Source organism: Lygodium microphyllum, chromosome 14 (genome assembly GCF_053477565.2).
Source record: "Lygodium microphyllum isolate KBCC chromosome 14, Lygodium_microphyllum_v1.1.10, whole genome shotgun sequence".
NCBI lineage: Eukaryota > Viridiplantae > Streptophyta > Polypodiopsida > Schizaeales > Lygodiaceae > Lygodium > Lygodium microphyllum.
In genome coordinates, this window is record NC_141148.1 from 89,600,864 (window position 1) to 89,613,336 (window position 12,473).

General features: G+C 44.0%; 1 protein-coding gene across 13 annotated transcripts in view; it reads right to left on the bottom strand.

Annotated features, from left to right (window-relative positions):
• Nucleotides 1–12,215, bottom strand: part of LOC148025837 (1-phosphatidylinositol-3-phosphate 5-kinase FAB1B-like) — a 51,418-nt gene extending 39,203 nt beyond the window's left edge. For 12 of the 13 annotated variants that reach the window (XR_015693156.1, XR_015693158.1, XR_015693153.1 and 9 more), the window contains exons 1-3: nucleotides 10,645–12,215; nucleotides 9,800–10,555; nucleotides 9,566–9,719 (exon numbers count right to left, since the gene is read on the bottom strand). Coding sequence is in view for 3 of the 13 variants with exons in the window: in XM_087693093.1 (XP_087549219.1) it covers nucleotides 9,566–9,719; nucleotides 9,800–10,555; nucleotides 10,645–11,222 (1,488 nt within the window). In the remaining 10 variants the exon portion in view is untranslated. The remainder of the gene's footprint in view (nucleotides 1–9,565; nucleotides 9,720–9,799; nucleotides 10,556–10,644) is intronic. The other variant, XM_087693095.1, reaches the window with a different exon arrangement.
• Between the last annotated feature and the right edge of the window lie 258 nt (nucleotides 12,216–12,473).

Below are 12,473 nucleotides of genomic sequence, written 5' to 3' on the forward strand. Positions count from 1 at the left end.
CAAAGTGTGAAGAGACAAAGAGTACGTCACTCCCACTATCACTGTCATGAGTGACTACATTCACCTCTTCAATTTTGACACTGCTCTTCTTAGGCTGACTGTCTTTCTTCTCTTCCTTGCTATCATCTATCTTCTTGCCTTTTCCTTTCTCTTTCTTCCATTTGTAGCAATCACCTTTAAAGTGACCCTTCTTACCACAATAGTGGCATTCAACATCTTTGCCACATGATTTATTGCATCCCTTGCTATAAGATTTGCCTTTCTGCTGTGATTTGCCCCTAGTATGCAAAGCACTGGAAGACTTACTGGATGCATTGTTCTGCTAATTCATTTCTTCCATGAGTAGAGCACTCTCTACATCAGCATACAAAAGGATCACATTAGAATTGCTCATAGTAGTCCTAAATGTATCCCAACTATTTGGTAGAGCGCAAAGCAAGAAAGTAGCCTTAAATTCCTCATCAATCATGAATTTCAAGGCAACCGGCTGGCTGAAAATGGAGTTAAACTCACTCAAGTGAGTAGACATTGCTGTACCCTCTTTCATTCACAAATCCATAAGCTTTTTCAGCCAATACACTTTGCTTGCAGCATTTTTTTGTGCATACAGTTCTTCCATTCGAGTCCATATAGCATATGCAGAATCTAAACCTTCAATGTTGAACAACAAGGCATCAGAAATCGATAGCTCAATGGTTGAGCGTGCAAGCTCATTTAATTCATCCCAATCTTCCTGTTCCATGTCTGCCGGCTTTGCCCCTTTGGTTTTGATCGGCTTTGCCTCCTCCTTTTGCAACAAGATATTGTAGCATTGTTTTTGCCAAACTGCAAAGTTATGTGCTCCTTCAAGCTTCTTTATGTGTATGAGATTACTGCTGTCACTACTGCCAGCCATGATTTTGAGCCCAAATGTGACCAAAAAATAGCAAATGCAAGCCCAAAATTGTCACCCAAGAGACCAAGGTACAAACAAGTACCAACCAGCAATAAATGACCACGTAGAAGCACAGATTTCAGATCTGTAATTAAATTTTCAGAAGCACCAAACCATGTGCTACAGCATTCCACAACTGATTACAGCTGTTCCAAGGGCATATGCATCACATTACATGAGAAATCCCAAATTTTAGCTGCGACTTGGACATCAACACTTGGTAAAATTTGGGGGTTTTGCTGAAATTGCTCTATTTTGGCAGAATTGGCCTGAACCTGCATGTCCATAGAATGACCAAATGGTGCACAAATTTTGCCCAAACTACAAAAGCCCCAAATTGCCCAGGGTCCAATGTGCAATTTTTGGACCTAAATTTGCACAGACTTGCACACTGTGCTTGTGCGCGCGAACACCCGCAAAGGAAAGGGAACAAAAGAGGGTTTTTTAAAAACAACTGATTTTTGAAAAAAAAAAAAGTGACGGGGTCCGTTGACCCGCTCGCCCATGCCGCCACGCATTGGACCTATCCCGTCGATTGCTGCCCCATCACGCGCTAGACCCGCGTGGACTTGTCGTCACTGACTGCTGCCCCATTACACGCTACTGCACCCGACTGATTCATGCCTGCTAGTCACCCGCTGCTCTTGTCGCTACCCGCTCAACTGGTGGTCGCCCTGCATATCAGGCCGTTGCCTGCTCGCCCAACTTGTCGCACCGCTGCCACACACGTGCGACTCCTGAAACGCCACCTGCTGGTCCATCAACTGCCTCTCCTACACCTACTGGACACTGACAATTGCTGCTCATCGAGTCCACCTGGGACTCCTGCAACACCTGAGCTGTCTCTTGCCTGCTCTGATACCAATTTGTAGTGATGGGTCAGGCACGAAGATCGAGACAATGGGTGTTTCTAAGACGTGGAAAGACAGAGAGGGTGTGAGAGAACAAAGCAAAGAGTGTGCACAATTTTAGGTACAATGACGAGTGTACCACTTTAGGTTTTTAGATAGATATATATGTGTAAGTACAAGTGCTAAGGGTGTGTTCACACCCAAGCACATTTAAAGGCACAAGGGTCTTTATTCCCAACACAAGAAACAACCAATAGTCGCCTTGTCTAGTATAGAGGCTGAGTACAAAGGTGCTACTACAGTATGTGAGATAGCTCAGTTACGCAAGCTACTTAGATATGCCATAACTAGGGATGGACTATGTGGGTGTAGCCCATGTGTAGAATTATTAGTGTATTCTCATGCCTGTCACCTAACATGCCAACGAATAATATTGTGCCACATCACCAAGGTATGTAGCGGATACCAGCTCACGTAGAGCTCAACATCTCAACACTCCCTCTCCAGCTCAACATGAGCTTGTGAACTCCAAGCATAGTCTTGAAGCATTGAAGCTTCTCAGCTCCCAAGGCCTTGGTAAAAATGTCAACAACTTGATCCTCTATGTTGATAGAAACCAAGTCAATATTACTTACTAGAACCCGCTCCCAAATAAAATGGTAATGGACCTCTGTATTTGGTTTGTGCATGGTACACTAGGTTCCTAGCGAAGTGAATGCTACTAAGGTTATCATAGTAGATGATAAATTTCTTGAATTTCATGGATGGGTTTTGTCTACCTATAAAGGAGTTGTTTGAGAGAAATGTGCCGTTTGTGTTTGTTGAGAAGATTGTGGATAGATCCTTGGATTTGATTTTTGATTGGCTCATAAATGTTGCATCGTTTTATGAAAACAACTGCTGCACATGAATGTTTGCAGACTAGGGGGAGGGCTAAATATGTCGAGTGTTTTTCTAAAAACTAAAAAGCCCTAGTCAAACTGTAGTTAGGTTTGATTTTTGCTAGCTTAGTTGTTTGTGTGACAGTTTGTTTTGTTATTTCGTAGTTGGATTTCTTGTGTTTGTTTAGTCTAGGATTTGCTTCTGTCATTTTGTTTGATTTGTTGAGTGTGAAACTTGATAGTCTTGGTCGAGCTTGGTATTTTTTTGAATAGGATGAAGCTTGTGTTTGTCAATAGCTACTGAACATTGAGAAGCTAGGTATGTTTTCTTGTCAAGACTTTTACACATCACAGGGATTATGGGTTCACGAGCACTTCACGTTACACTTATTGATGCACTGCACTCGGGGGTCATCTCCTGTTCTTATCAAATAATTCCATGCCATGGGTTGGGATTATACACGTTTTGCACCATCATTGAGCACTTGAACGGCATGAGGTCCGCTGCAGCTATATGCAGTAAATTTTAGATGCACGCGCACATGAGAGAGCACATATCATTGAGCAAGCACATTTCTTGCACGCAGGATATTTGGGATACTCATCACAAAGTTAGGAACCTCTGGTTGAGAGTATAAGGAGGTTGAGTGAGTTTGAGGGTCGTGAAGGACGCCACCAATTGTGAGAAGGGTTGTTTATATTTGGTCAACATCTTGAGGACCATCAAATTCTTAAGTGATTGTGAGATTTTGGATGGGTGGAGCGGAGTATATCATATCTTTTTTATGAGAGTTGAGAGGTGAGGATAAAGAATTTTAAATTAATCAAGAAATTTTATTTGCATTTTGCATGACGCACGATCACATCTAGATAAGCTAGGCACAGTTCTTCAAATGCATACATTATTTTTGTGTGAGCATGGATTGATTGATTGCATATCATGGATCCAACATTGCATGTTTTTTCAAATCATGAATGATTGGGCACGGAGTTCATTTCAAAAAACCACATTCCTGCTAGGGCACACTGCATAAAAAACAGGTTCATATCCAAAGAATATTCATTTTGAAGACTCAAGGATCAAAGGAAAAAGATTGTACGTTTTACATCGCCAACGAGTATTTCTTGAAGAAAAAGAAGACGTGTGTAGTGAAAGTGTGTGCAATTACAAGAACAATAGGCCAAGGAAGGGAATAAGTCGTCCAAGATAAAAGATGGAGAAAAAATGATGCAATTTACGAATATCAGTATTTTTGCCCATTTTTGAGAGATTTTCGTAATTCTGCTCGCGTTGGTTTGTCGACCAGATACGTTCCAATCATTTTGAGTACCCAAACAACTATATTCGGAGTTCAAATGACGAAGTTATAATCCAAACAAGTTGCAAACAGGCATAAGGCAGAAAAAACGAAAATAGTAAAAAGCAGTAGAAAAGCACAAAGCCTAATGTGTGTGAGTGTGGATAGAAAACTATATAAGGAGAGGAGATTGGAGAGTTAAGGGCCTTCCCCCTTGCTTACAATTGTATTATATGAGAGAGGAGAGTGGAGGGTCGCATGCTAGAGTGAGCTCTTGTCATGTAATTTGGAAGTTGGAGCTTTTGGGTGTCAAAGCGCCGAACATCGGCTCAAGGTTGTTAAGGTACAAAAATATATCTCACTTGGTTTTTTTTTTAATTGTTGGTATTTTCATTGTGTTGTGGCTGTGTGATGCTCTGCCCACATACGAGTTTTAGATTTTTTGAGCTATAAGAGGCGTTGTTTTTAGTCTTGTTTTTTGTGTGGCTTGTGGTGATTTATCGAATATTTGATTTTTTCAAATTGAGTTGTGCATTCGACAAAGTCAATTACCCCAACCGGCACTCCTTAACATCTCGTTATCAGGTTGTGAGTGAGGCTTGCTCTCGATCACCGCTCGCGTAACACCAGCTATCCTTTCCCTCACCATTCAACATTACCTTCAATATCCTATTACTGGAGGACTGTGTTTCGCTCTCTTCACTGTGCAAATTCCCTACATGTGCTACCACTTGATTCAAACAGGACAGTGTTAGCAGAGTATTTGTCAGCTCATGTGTGAGTCTGAGCTTGGTCTGGGCTAGGCATTTTTATTAGGTATTTTAGGTTTTTTTCTGGTGTGGCATTTTATGCAAGTGGAGCATTTTTATGCACCAGTCGACCAGCATTAATGCTGTCCCACCAGCATTATTACTCCCCACTTTTTCAGCCTATTTATACTCAGTGCTCCTCCTCAGTCAGTATCATCTTCACCATCTGCAAACTCTGTGGAGAGAGGAGCCAGTGCCAGTGCCAGTGCCCACACAGCCGGTGACTCACTATTGTATGCGACTGTCTCGTGTTCAGATATATGGATTCCATTTCCCGTGCATACATCTGAGTTCTCATCTGTATCGTGTTCTTTTCTTTTCTCTTTTTGTCTTGTGTTTCAGCTGTTTATTTCAGCACATTTTTATGCTTCCACCGCTGCTCCACTTCTGACATGGTATCAGTTTTCAATATGTGTGTTTCTGCTGTGTTTTATTGCTGATTTCAGGACTGTTTTGTACCCCTGCTGATCAGACGACTGCTGTTGCAGCCAGGTGACCTGTTTTGGGGCTGTTTTCAGCCTGCGTTTTTTGCAGTTTTGCCATCGCCTGCTGCCTACGCACCCTCTACTGCCTGCGGTTTTCATCTGCAGCTGTTGGCGACAGTTTTCTACCTGTTTTTCTGCAATTTACAGCCTGCGTTTTGCTGATTCAGCATCTGTCCTGGCTGGGTGACTGTTAATTCAGACCGTTTTTGCTGTTTTAGGCAGTTTTTGATTGATTTTTTGACTTTTTGCAGCAGATTTTGTCTTCTATTGATCAGATTTTGAGTTATATTGCATGTGAACTCTCATTTTCTACCGTCTGTGCTTGTGTTTTGGCTGTGTTTCCTCTCTACATTCCATCTCTTCTCTACTACTCTTCTTATCCTCTCCATATGGCTCCTCCGTGCACTTCCACTGATGATAAGTTACATGGACCTGATTATCTCACATGGAGTGCTGTCATGAAAGCTTGGTTTGTGCAGAAGCGGTTATGGTACATCGTCTGTGGAGCTATTCCTCGACCTCTCCGTCCTTTTCCTCTTCCTGCAGACTTTCATGAGGACAACCATGAGGAAGTGGTGCTCACATGGGACTCGGACGATGCCCGTGCTTACTCGGCGCTGCTTCGGTGTATTTCTAAGACGGTCTTACCGGCGGTTACCTCCTGTGGGACATCTCCTGAAGTATGGCAGAAGTTGCAGCAGATGTACGAGGCACCTTCCACCATGCGGGCAGTCACACTTTATGGCCAGCTCCAACAGATGAAGTTTGAGCCGAAAGATACTATTCAGTCTTTTCTTCTTCGTGTTACGCAGGTACAGGACCAGCTTCGGCACATGCAATCTGCTCTTCCCGAGGCGCATCTCGTCAGGACGGTCCCCTACAAGCTCCCCCCGGAGTTTGATGGAGTGGCCAATGCTTTGCGGGCGCAGACATCATCGACTCCTGTCAGTTTTACACATATGACCTCGATGCTTCTTGAGCATGAGACATCCTTGAGATTACAGGGGCGGCTTCCGGCACATTATGGAGGCGAAGCTTATGTAGCTTTAGAAAGGGGTGACGAGAAGAAGAAGTCAAAGGCCCAATGTTACCACTGTGGCAAGAAGGGACATTTGTGGAAGGACTGCAAGAAGTTAGCGGCTTCGAGGAAGGAGCAGAAGACGAAGCGGGCTGTTGACTCTACCGATGAGTCCTCTCCTTTATCAGACTCCGACTCAGATCCTCCCACCAAGGTGAAGTCCAAGGCACGGAAGGGATCCTCTTCTTTGGATCGCGGAAAGGGCTTGGCGGCCCCTTCCTCGGCTGCTTTCTACTGGTGGTGATGCGATCATCCCTCACGACTCTCTTGTGCCAGAGAGGGAGTGTGAGCGGGTGTTCAGATGGGGCAGCCGCGCCTCATCTATACTTTTATACAGGTGCACAGGTTCCAGAGAGGGACGTCCCTGACGCATCGACTTCAATCTGGCGGAATCAAATCCTGGAGCTGGGATTGACATCCAGGTTCATGATGAGCTGGTTATCTGACAGAGAGTGGGAGGCTTTCGTCTGGAGCTCACATGAGGGGACACTTTGGTGGTCTGGCCAAAGGCAGGGAATCCGTGGTCACCTATGTTCAGGGGCATTTTTGACAGGATGGTCTTGTTTGCTCCTGCAAGACATTGATGCTGGACACAGAGACATTCTATGATCTTCTCTATTTTCAGGTGTTTGGTACGATCGACATCGACATCAGGTTCTCTCCAAGGCACCTTGGTGGTGGCTTGATCACCCACTGCTTGGATATCCATGGTTCTACTTGGTGGTTCTATGTTGTATAGTTTCTGATTCCCTTTTCATTGTACTATTGTATTGTATCAGATCACTCATGATCCGAGAGAGGGTGTTAGCAGAGTATTTGTCATCTCATGTGTGAGTCTGAGCTTGATCTGGGCTGGGCATTTTTATTAGGTATTTTAGGTTTTTTTCTGGTGTGGCATTTTATACCAGTGGAGCATTTTTATGCACCAGTCGGCCAGCATTAATGCTGTCCGACCAGCATTATTGCTCCCCACTTTTTCAGCCTATTTATACTCAGTGCTCCTCCTCAGTCAGTATCATCATCTTCACCATCTGTAGACTCTGTGGAGAGAGGAGCCAGTGCCAATGCCAGTGCCCACACAGCCAGTGACTCACTGTTGTATGCGACTGTCTCGTGTTCAGATATATGGATTCCATTTCCCGTGCATACATCTGAGTTCTCATCTGTATCGTGTTCTTTTTTTTTCTCTTTTTGTCTTGTGTTTCAGCAGTTTATTTCAGCACATGTTTATGCTTCCACCGCTGCTCCACTTCTGACAGACAGTCCAACTATCTTCAGAGCTTTGGCTACACTGTATCAGCTTGATTCACTTAGCATAATTCAGTGATTCATCATTCATCTTCTTTTTCTTCTATGTTTTCTGAGTTTCTCCTCTCTCTCCATGTTTGCCATACACACACTATGTTTCACCCGCAAACTACCATCTCTCTAGTCTGCTTCACAACAGTCATATTTTAACATGGTATCAGAGCATACCTCATATTTTGACAATCCACTTTCTATGAGTGTTGAGTGCCAACTAGTGCAATACACACAATTGTTTGACCAAATTCATAAGCATAGCTCCTCTACCTTCACAGGGGACCCTTGTTTCCGATTCTCAAAAGGGGAAAAAAGGGAAGGGTAAGAGAGACAAAACACCACCAAGAGGAGAAGTGGAGTGAGTCGAAAGGGAACACCCAATCACAACTCAGATTGGGATGATGATATGTACTCAAAAAAAACAAGTACTCCCAACACTATCAAAAGATTGGCCATGTTGATGATACGTGCCATTCAAAGGCAAAAGGCACACAACCCAAGAAACCCCCCACTCAGACCCCCTATTCCACAATCACAAGACCCCCCACAATGGAGGCAAGGTGGTGGCTATTAATTAAGGCACCACACTTTATCAAAGCCCTACAAGAGACCATTTAGATTGATTTTGATCCTACTATTTCCATCCAACTAACTAATTAAGATTAAGGCTTTAGCATTGAGTTCCGCTATTAAGCAACCAAAGTCAATTAAGTGCACTATATTACATTAATTCCTATTTTGATCTCCATTTACAACCCCAAAAAGGCTTTATTTGTATTATTTATTAGTGTCGAGCCACCACCTAAGACAAGTCAAGAGCCACCTTAGATAGTTTAGTGACTTGTTTGCCTTTTAATAGAGCACTGCATTATTGTCCACACATCCATCCTCACTCCATCTCATTCATTTTATTAGTTCATTCACTCCATCACACTTTCAACCTCAGCCCTCTACAGCACACACCTATCCCAACCGATATCTCAGTTCGTAGTGCCATCCAACTAATCATGACTCCATACCAGCAGGCAACTTCATTCTAGAGGTCTTCTTCACATTGCCATCAGTTCCAAACACTCCAAATTGCTGCATTTTGAGTCCGCATGGCCTAGCGATCTATTCTTCATTATTTTCCACTGGTGCATTTGTTGGTTTCACACCTTCCTGCACAGTAGATTGTCATCATATTTATTGTGTGTTTCCAGCTCTTGCTGTCACCCCAGCACCTAGGTGACAATTCTCAGCCATCAGCAACACTTTCAAGGCTTTGTTTTCAGCAGATTCAAGCCATCCACAGCAGGCTACACCCTCTTCATCAGAATAAGTATCAAACACCTATGCTTTTGTGTTCTCTCCTCTCCAGAAAGGCTGCCCAGCAATCATACGTCTGCAGCCGCTTACAGGAGAGATCTTCACTAAAGATTCTTACATTTTCTTCTCCAATCAGTCGCCCAACAGTCACCTTGACAGCAACCACCAGCTCAAAGACATTTCAAACATCCTTAGGACTGTGTTTCGCTCCCTCTGTTCATCTTCCAATGCCTACTCTGACTATCCATTGCCCAGAGGACTGCATTTTGCTCCCTTCACAGTGCAAATCCCTTCGAGATGCTGGCGCCTGATTAGCTAACACAGTGTAGTCATCTCCAAGCTCAACTCTGTTGTATCAGCATAATTCATTCAGCATGATTCTTTGTTCATCATTCTTCATTCTTCTTCTGTGTTTTTGAGTTTTCTGTGTCACAATGTTTGCCATACCCATGTTTCTCCTCGCAAACCCAACCATTTTATCAACACCCACTTGATGTTCCGAATGACATCCATTTTCCATCTTGTAACTTAAAAGCAAGAGCAGAAAAGGAGAAAAACAAAGCAAAACCCCCACCTCATTTAAATGAATGAATAATAACACAAAGTGACCATTACCAACCTGCTGAAGCAAAGTATCCAAGGAAGAAAACTGGTTGGAAACACGTTGATACTCAAGTGCACCCCCCAATAGCAATAGCCGTGGGTTTTTGTAACAAGAAGGCATGCGACGATGTGCTACATTCCTTTTGCATACAACACCCTTCACCACACAGCTGCCAAGAAAACACATGACTGCTGTAAACACAAATGGCTCAACATAACCTACATCTCTGTATAGGAAAGGAGTAAATACCTCTCACTGCGCCTACCAGCTGCAATACATTTCACCTTCACATAACCGGCAGGATCCATGCCTGCATTTTTGCTTGTATCTGGCTTTATAAGACTTGCTGCTTCTGACGCCAAAGCTGTTACAACTTCTAGCCAGCTTCCCTTACTGTCATCTGCTTTCAACCCTTCACCTTCAAGTAGCTGTGCAACGAGGGCCCTGAAATGCCCCTCTACAACAGCACGCATGGCTCTTCTTTGTTCATCTGATGCAGCTGATTTCTCCTGGCTTCTGTAAGCACTGCTGCTTAGGCTACCCCAACCATTCTCATCATCCTCATCATCATCTCCAACAATCATGATTGCCAATTCATCATCTTCATCTTCAGGAGGGGGAGGAGCCCATAGCAAATCATTATTCTCCATATCAACAGATTCTCCTCGTATCACTGGCACAGCCTCTTGCATCAAGGAGGGAGTGTAAAAGTTGCTCTCATCTATGCTCTCTTCAAGACCTTCATAATCATCAGAGGACATCGTAGCCCTCTTTGATAGGTTACGTGCCATCCTGGCTGTGTTCTCTTGTCTTGTACCATTACTTCCATCTATGCAATCGCTATCAAATTTCTGATTGAAATCCACAGAAGAACATCTGGAAGAAACATCTGCAAGCCCCATTTCCGTGCAGCTATCACAGTCCTCTTCTAAATTCTGAGCTTCAAAAAGCCTTTTATCATGATATGCTGCATCGCTTGTATCATCTGTTTCATCATCGTCACTCCTACAAACAAAGGAAAATCTTTAAATTACAATTGAATGCCAGAAAGTCATTCAGCATTGATCATTTTCAAATTTATGAAAGCCTTGCACCTGTTGCTACAAAAATCATAGGGATTTGGAGAAAGTTCTCTAGCTTTGGGAGATAGTGATGTAACGCTACCCTGTCTGGATTGCGCTACACAAGGATGTTTCTCTTTTAAAGGGCCACTCCTACCTACCCTAAATCCATGAGGAGTAGGCTGAAAGAGGTTGCCAGACGATGATGTAGTGGAAACTCCACTTGCGTTGCTGCTTGCAAGACTAAAACTGGATGACGATGGAGTGAGTGTGGGGGCAGATGATTTTGCCTTCGTCTGGGCATTCTCTTGCTTTACTTCCTCCTGCTTCAGTTTATGGCAGAAATTGCAAACTCGAACACGCTCCCCCTCCTCAGCATCCACAATAGGAAGAGTGTTCAGGGTACACTTTCCACAGAAGACCCGGCCGCAGACCCGACAATGATGCCGCCGATTAAATAGATTGAATGGAGACTCGCAGTCATAGCAGACTCGGCAACTCTGGTCCGGCATCCAAAAATCACGAGGCATGGAAGACGTATCAGCTCGGGAGGGAATCCATGAGCGAAATTTCTCTACTATGTCTGAGAAAAAACTTTCAGTAGCCTCCATGTAATATCAGTCGACACTAGCATACTGCAATGCCAATAACAGGAGCTGCAGATGCTTCGTTCACAAGATGATGATTTTGCAAGAAGCTAATGGCAGACAGTGCAAATGCTTTCTTCGCAGGGCGATGACTTTGCAAGAACCGGCTTCCATCGGCAGGGCTTGGTTGCTCTGTATGCTGATACATAATTCTACTGTGGCTAATGGCCTTGAGCAATTACATGAGTAGAGCTTGCAAATCCACCTGCGGTTCACCAGACTGGCCGAGCGTTCTCTTCCAAACCCCTTGCTGGACGTGCTTGCATTCCTTTTGTTCTGAGACGATTCCCCGCATGCGCCTACAATGCTTACCAGACGAAGAGAATCGACAAGGAGAGAACCGGGGGCAAAAACAAAGATCGCCTTATTAAAAAGGGGGATATCAACCAATATATCTAGCTTTAAGTCCGTTAATGGAGAAACCGCAGGGCGATAGGAGCGACAAATAGAGAGCTGTGACTTGAGCGCAATGGAGAAAACGCAGGAGCAGCTAGGAATGTGAAGCAATGGAGGGAAGGCAGGGGAAAAACAAGATAATCAAGCAAAACTATGAAGGAATAGAAGGAACGGCAGGGCAAAAACGAGGTAATGAAGCAAGAAACAGCTACAAAAGTGAAGCTGCAAGTTCAACGAGGGAGGGAACGAGAGAGAGGAGAGAGGCTAGCGATGGCAAGGAAGAAGGATGAAGGCGGGGGTGTGGAGGGGAAGGAGAAGGCGTGCACAGAGAGAGAGAGATACCATCATCTTTGAGAGAGAGAGAGAGAGAGAGAGAGAGAGAGAGAAGGAAAAAAACAGGAATTGCCGCACGCGGCGAGAATGGAAGAAGGGGGGGGGCGTGTGTCCGAAGGGGAAGCGCGGGGTGCTTCCAATTGTGTAAACTCGCAGGTTCCTTTGATCCTCCATTCCCTTGCAAATTGCATCTTCCCCCCCCTCCCTCTTTGTTCCCACTCGCTAACCAATCAATGGTATGTATGCTTTACCCCCATATATGCTTACCTTAATTATTTTCTCTACCCCTTTGTGGATCCCATTTCCTGATTATCGTTGGATTATTGGATTCCTTTTTGCTCCTTTCTTTCAAAAAGAGCAATGCCCCAAATTCCAATTCTTGTTGCTTTTTAGTATTTGCCTTTTCGAAGATACTTCTTTTAGACCCGCGTCCCACCCAAGCCAATCAACCTATGTAAGGAAGTTATAACTTCCCTAGAGAACTGG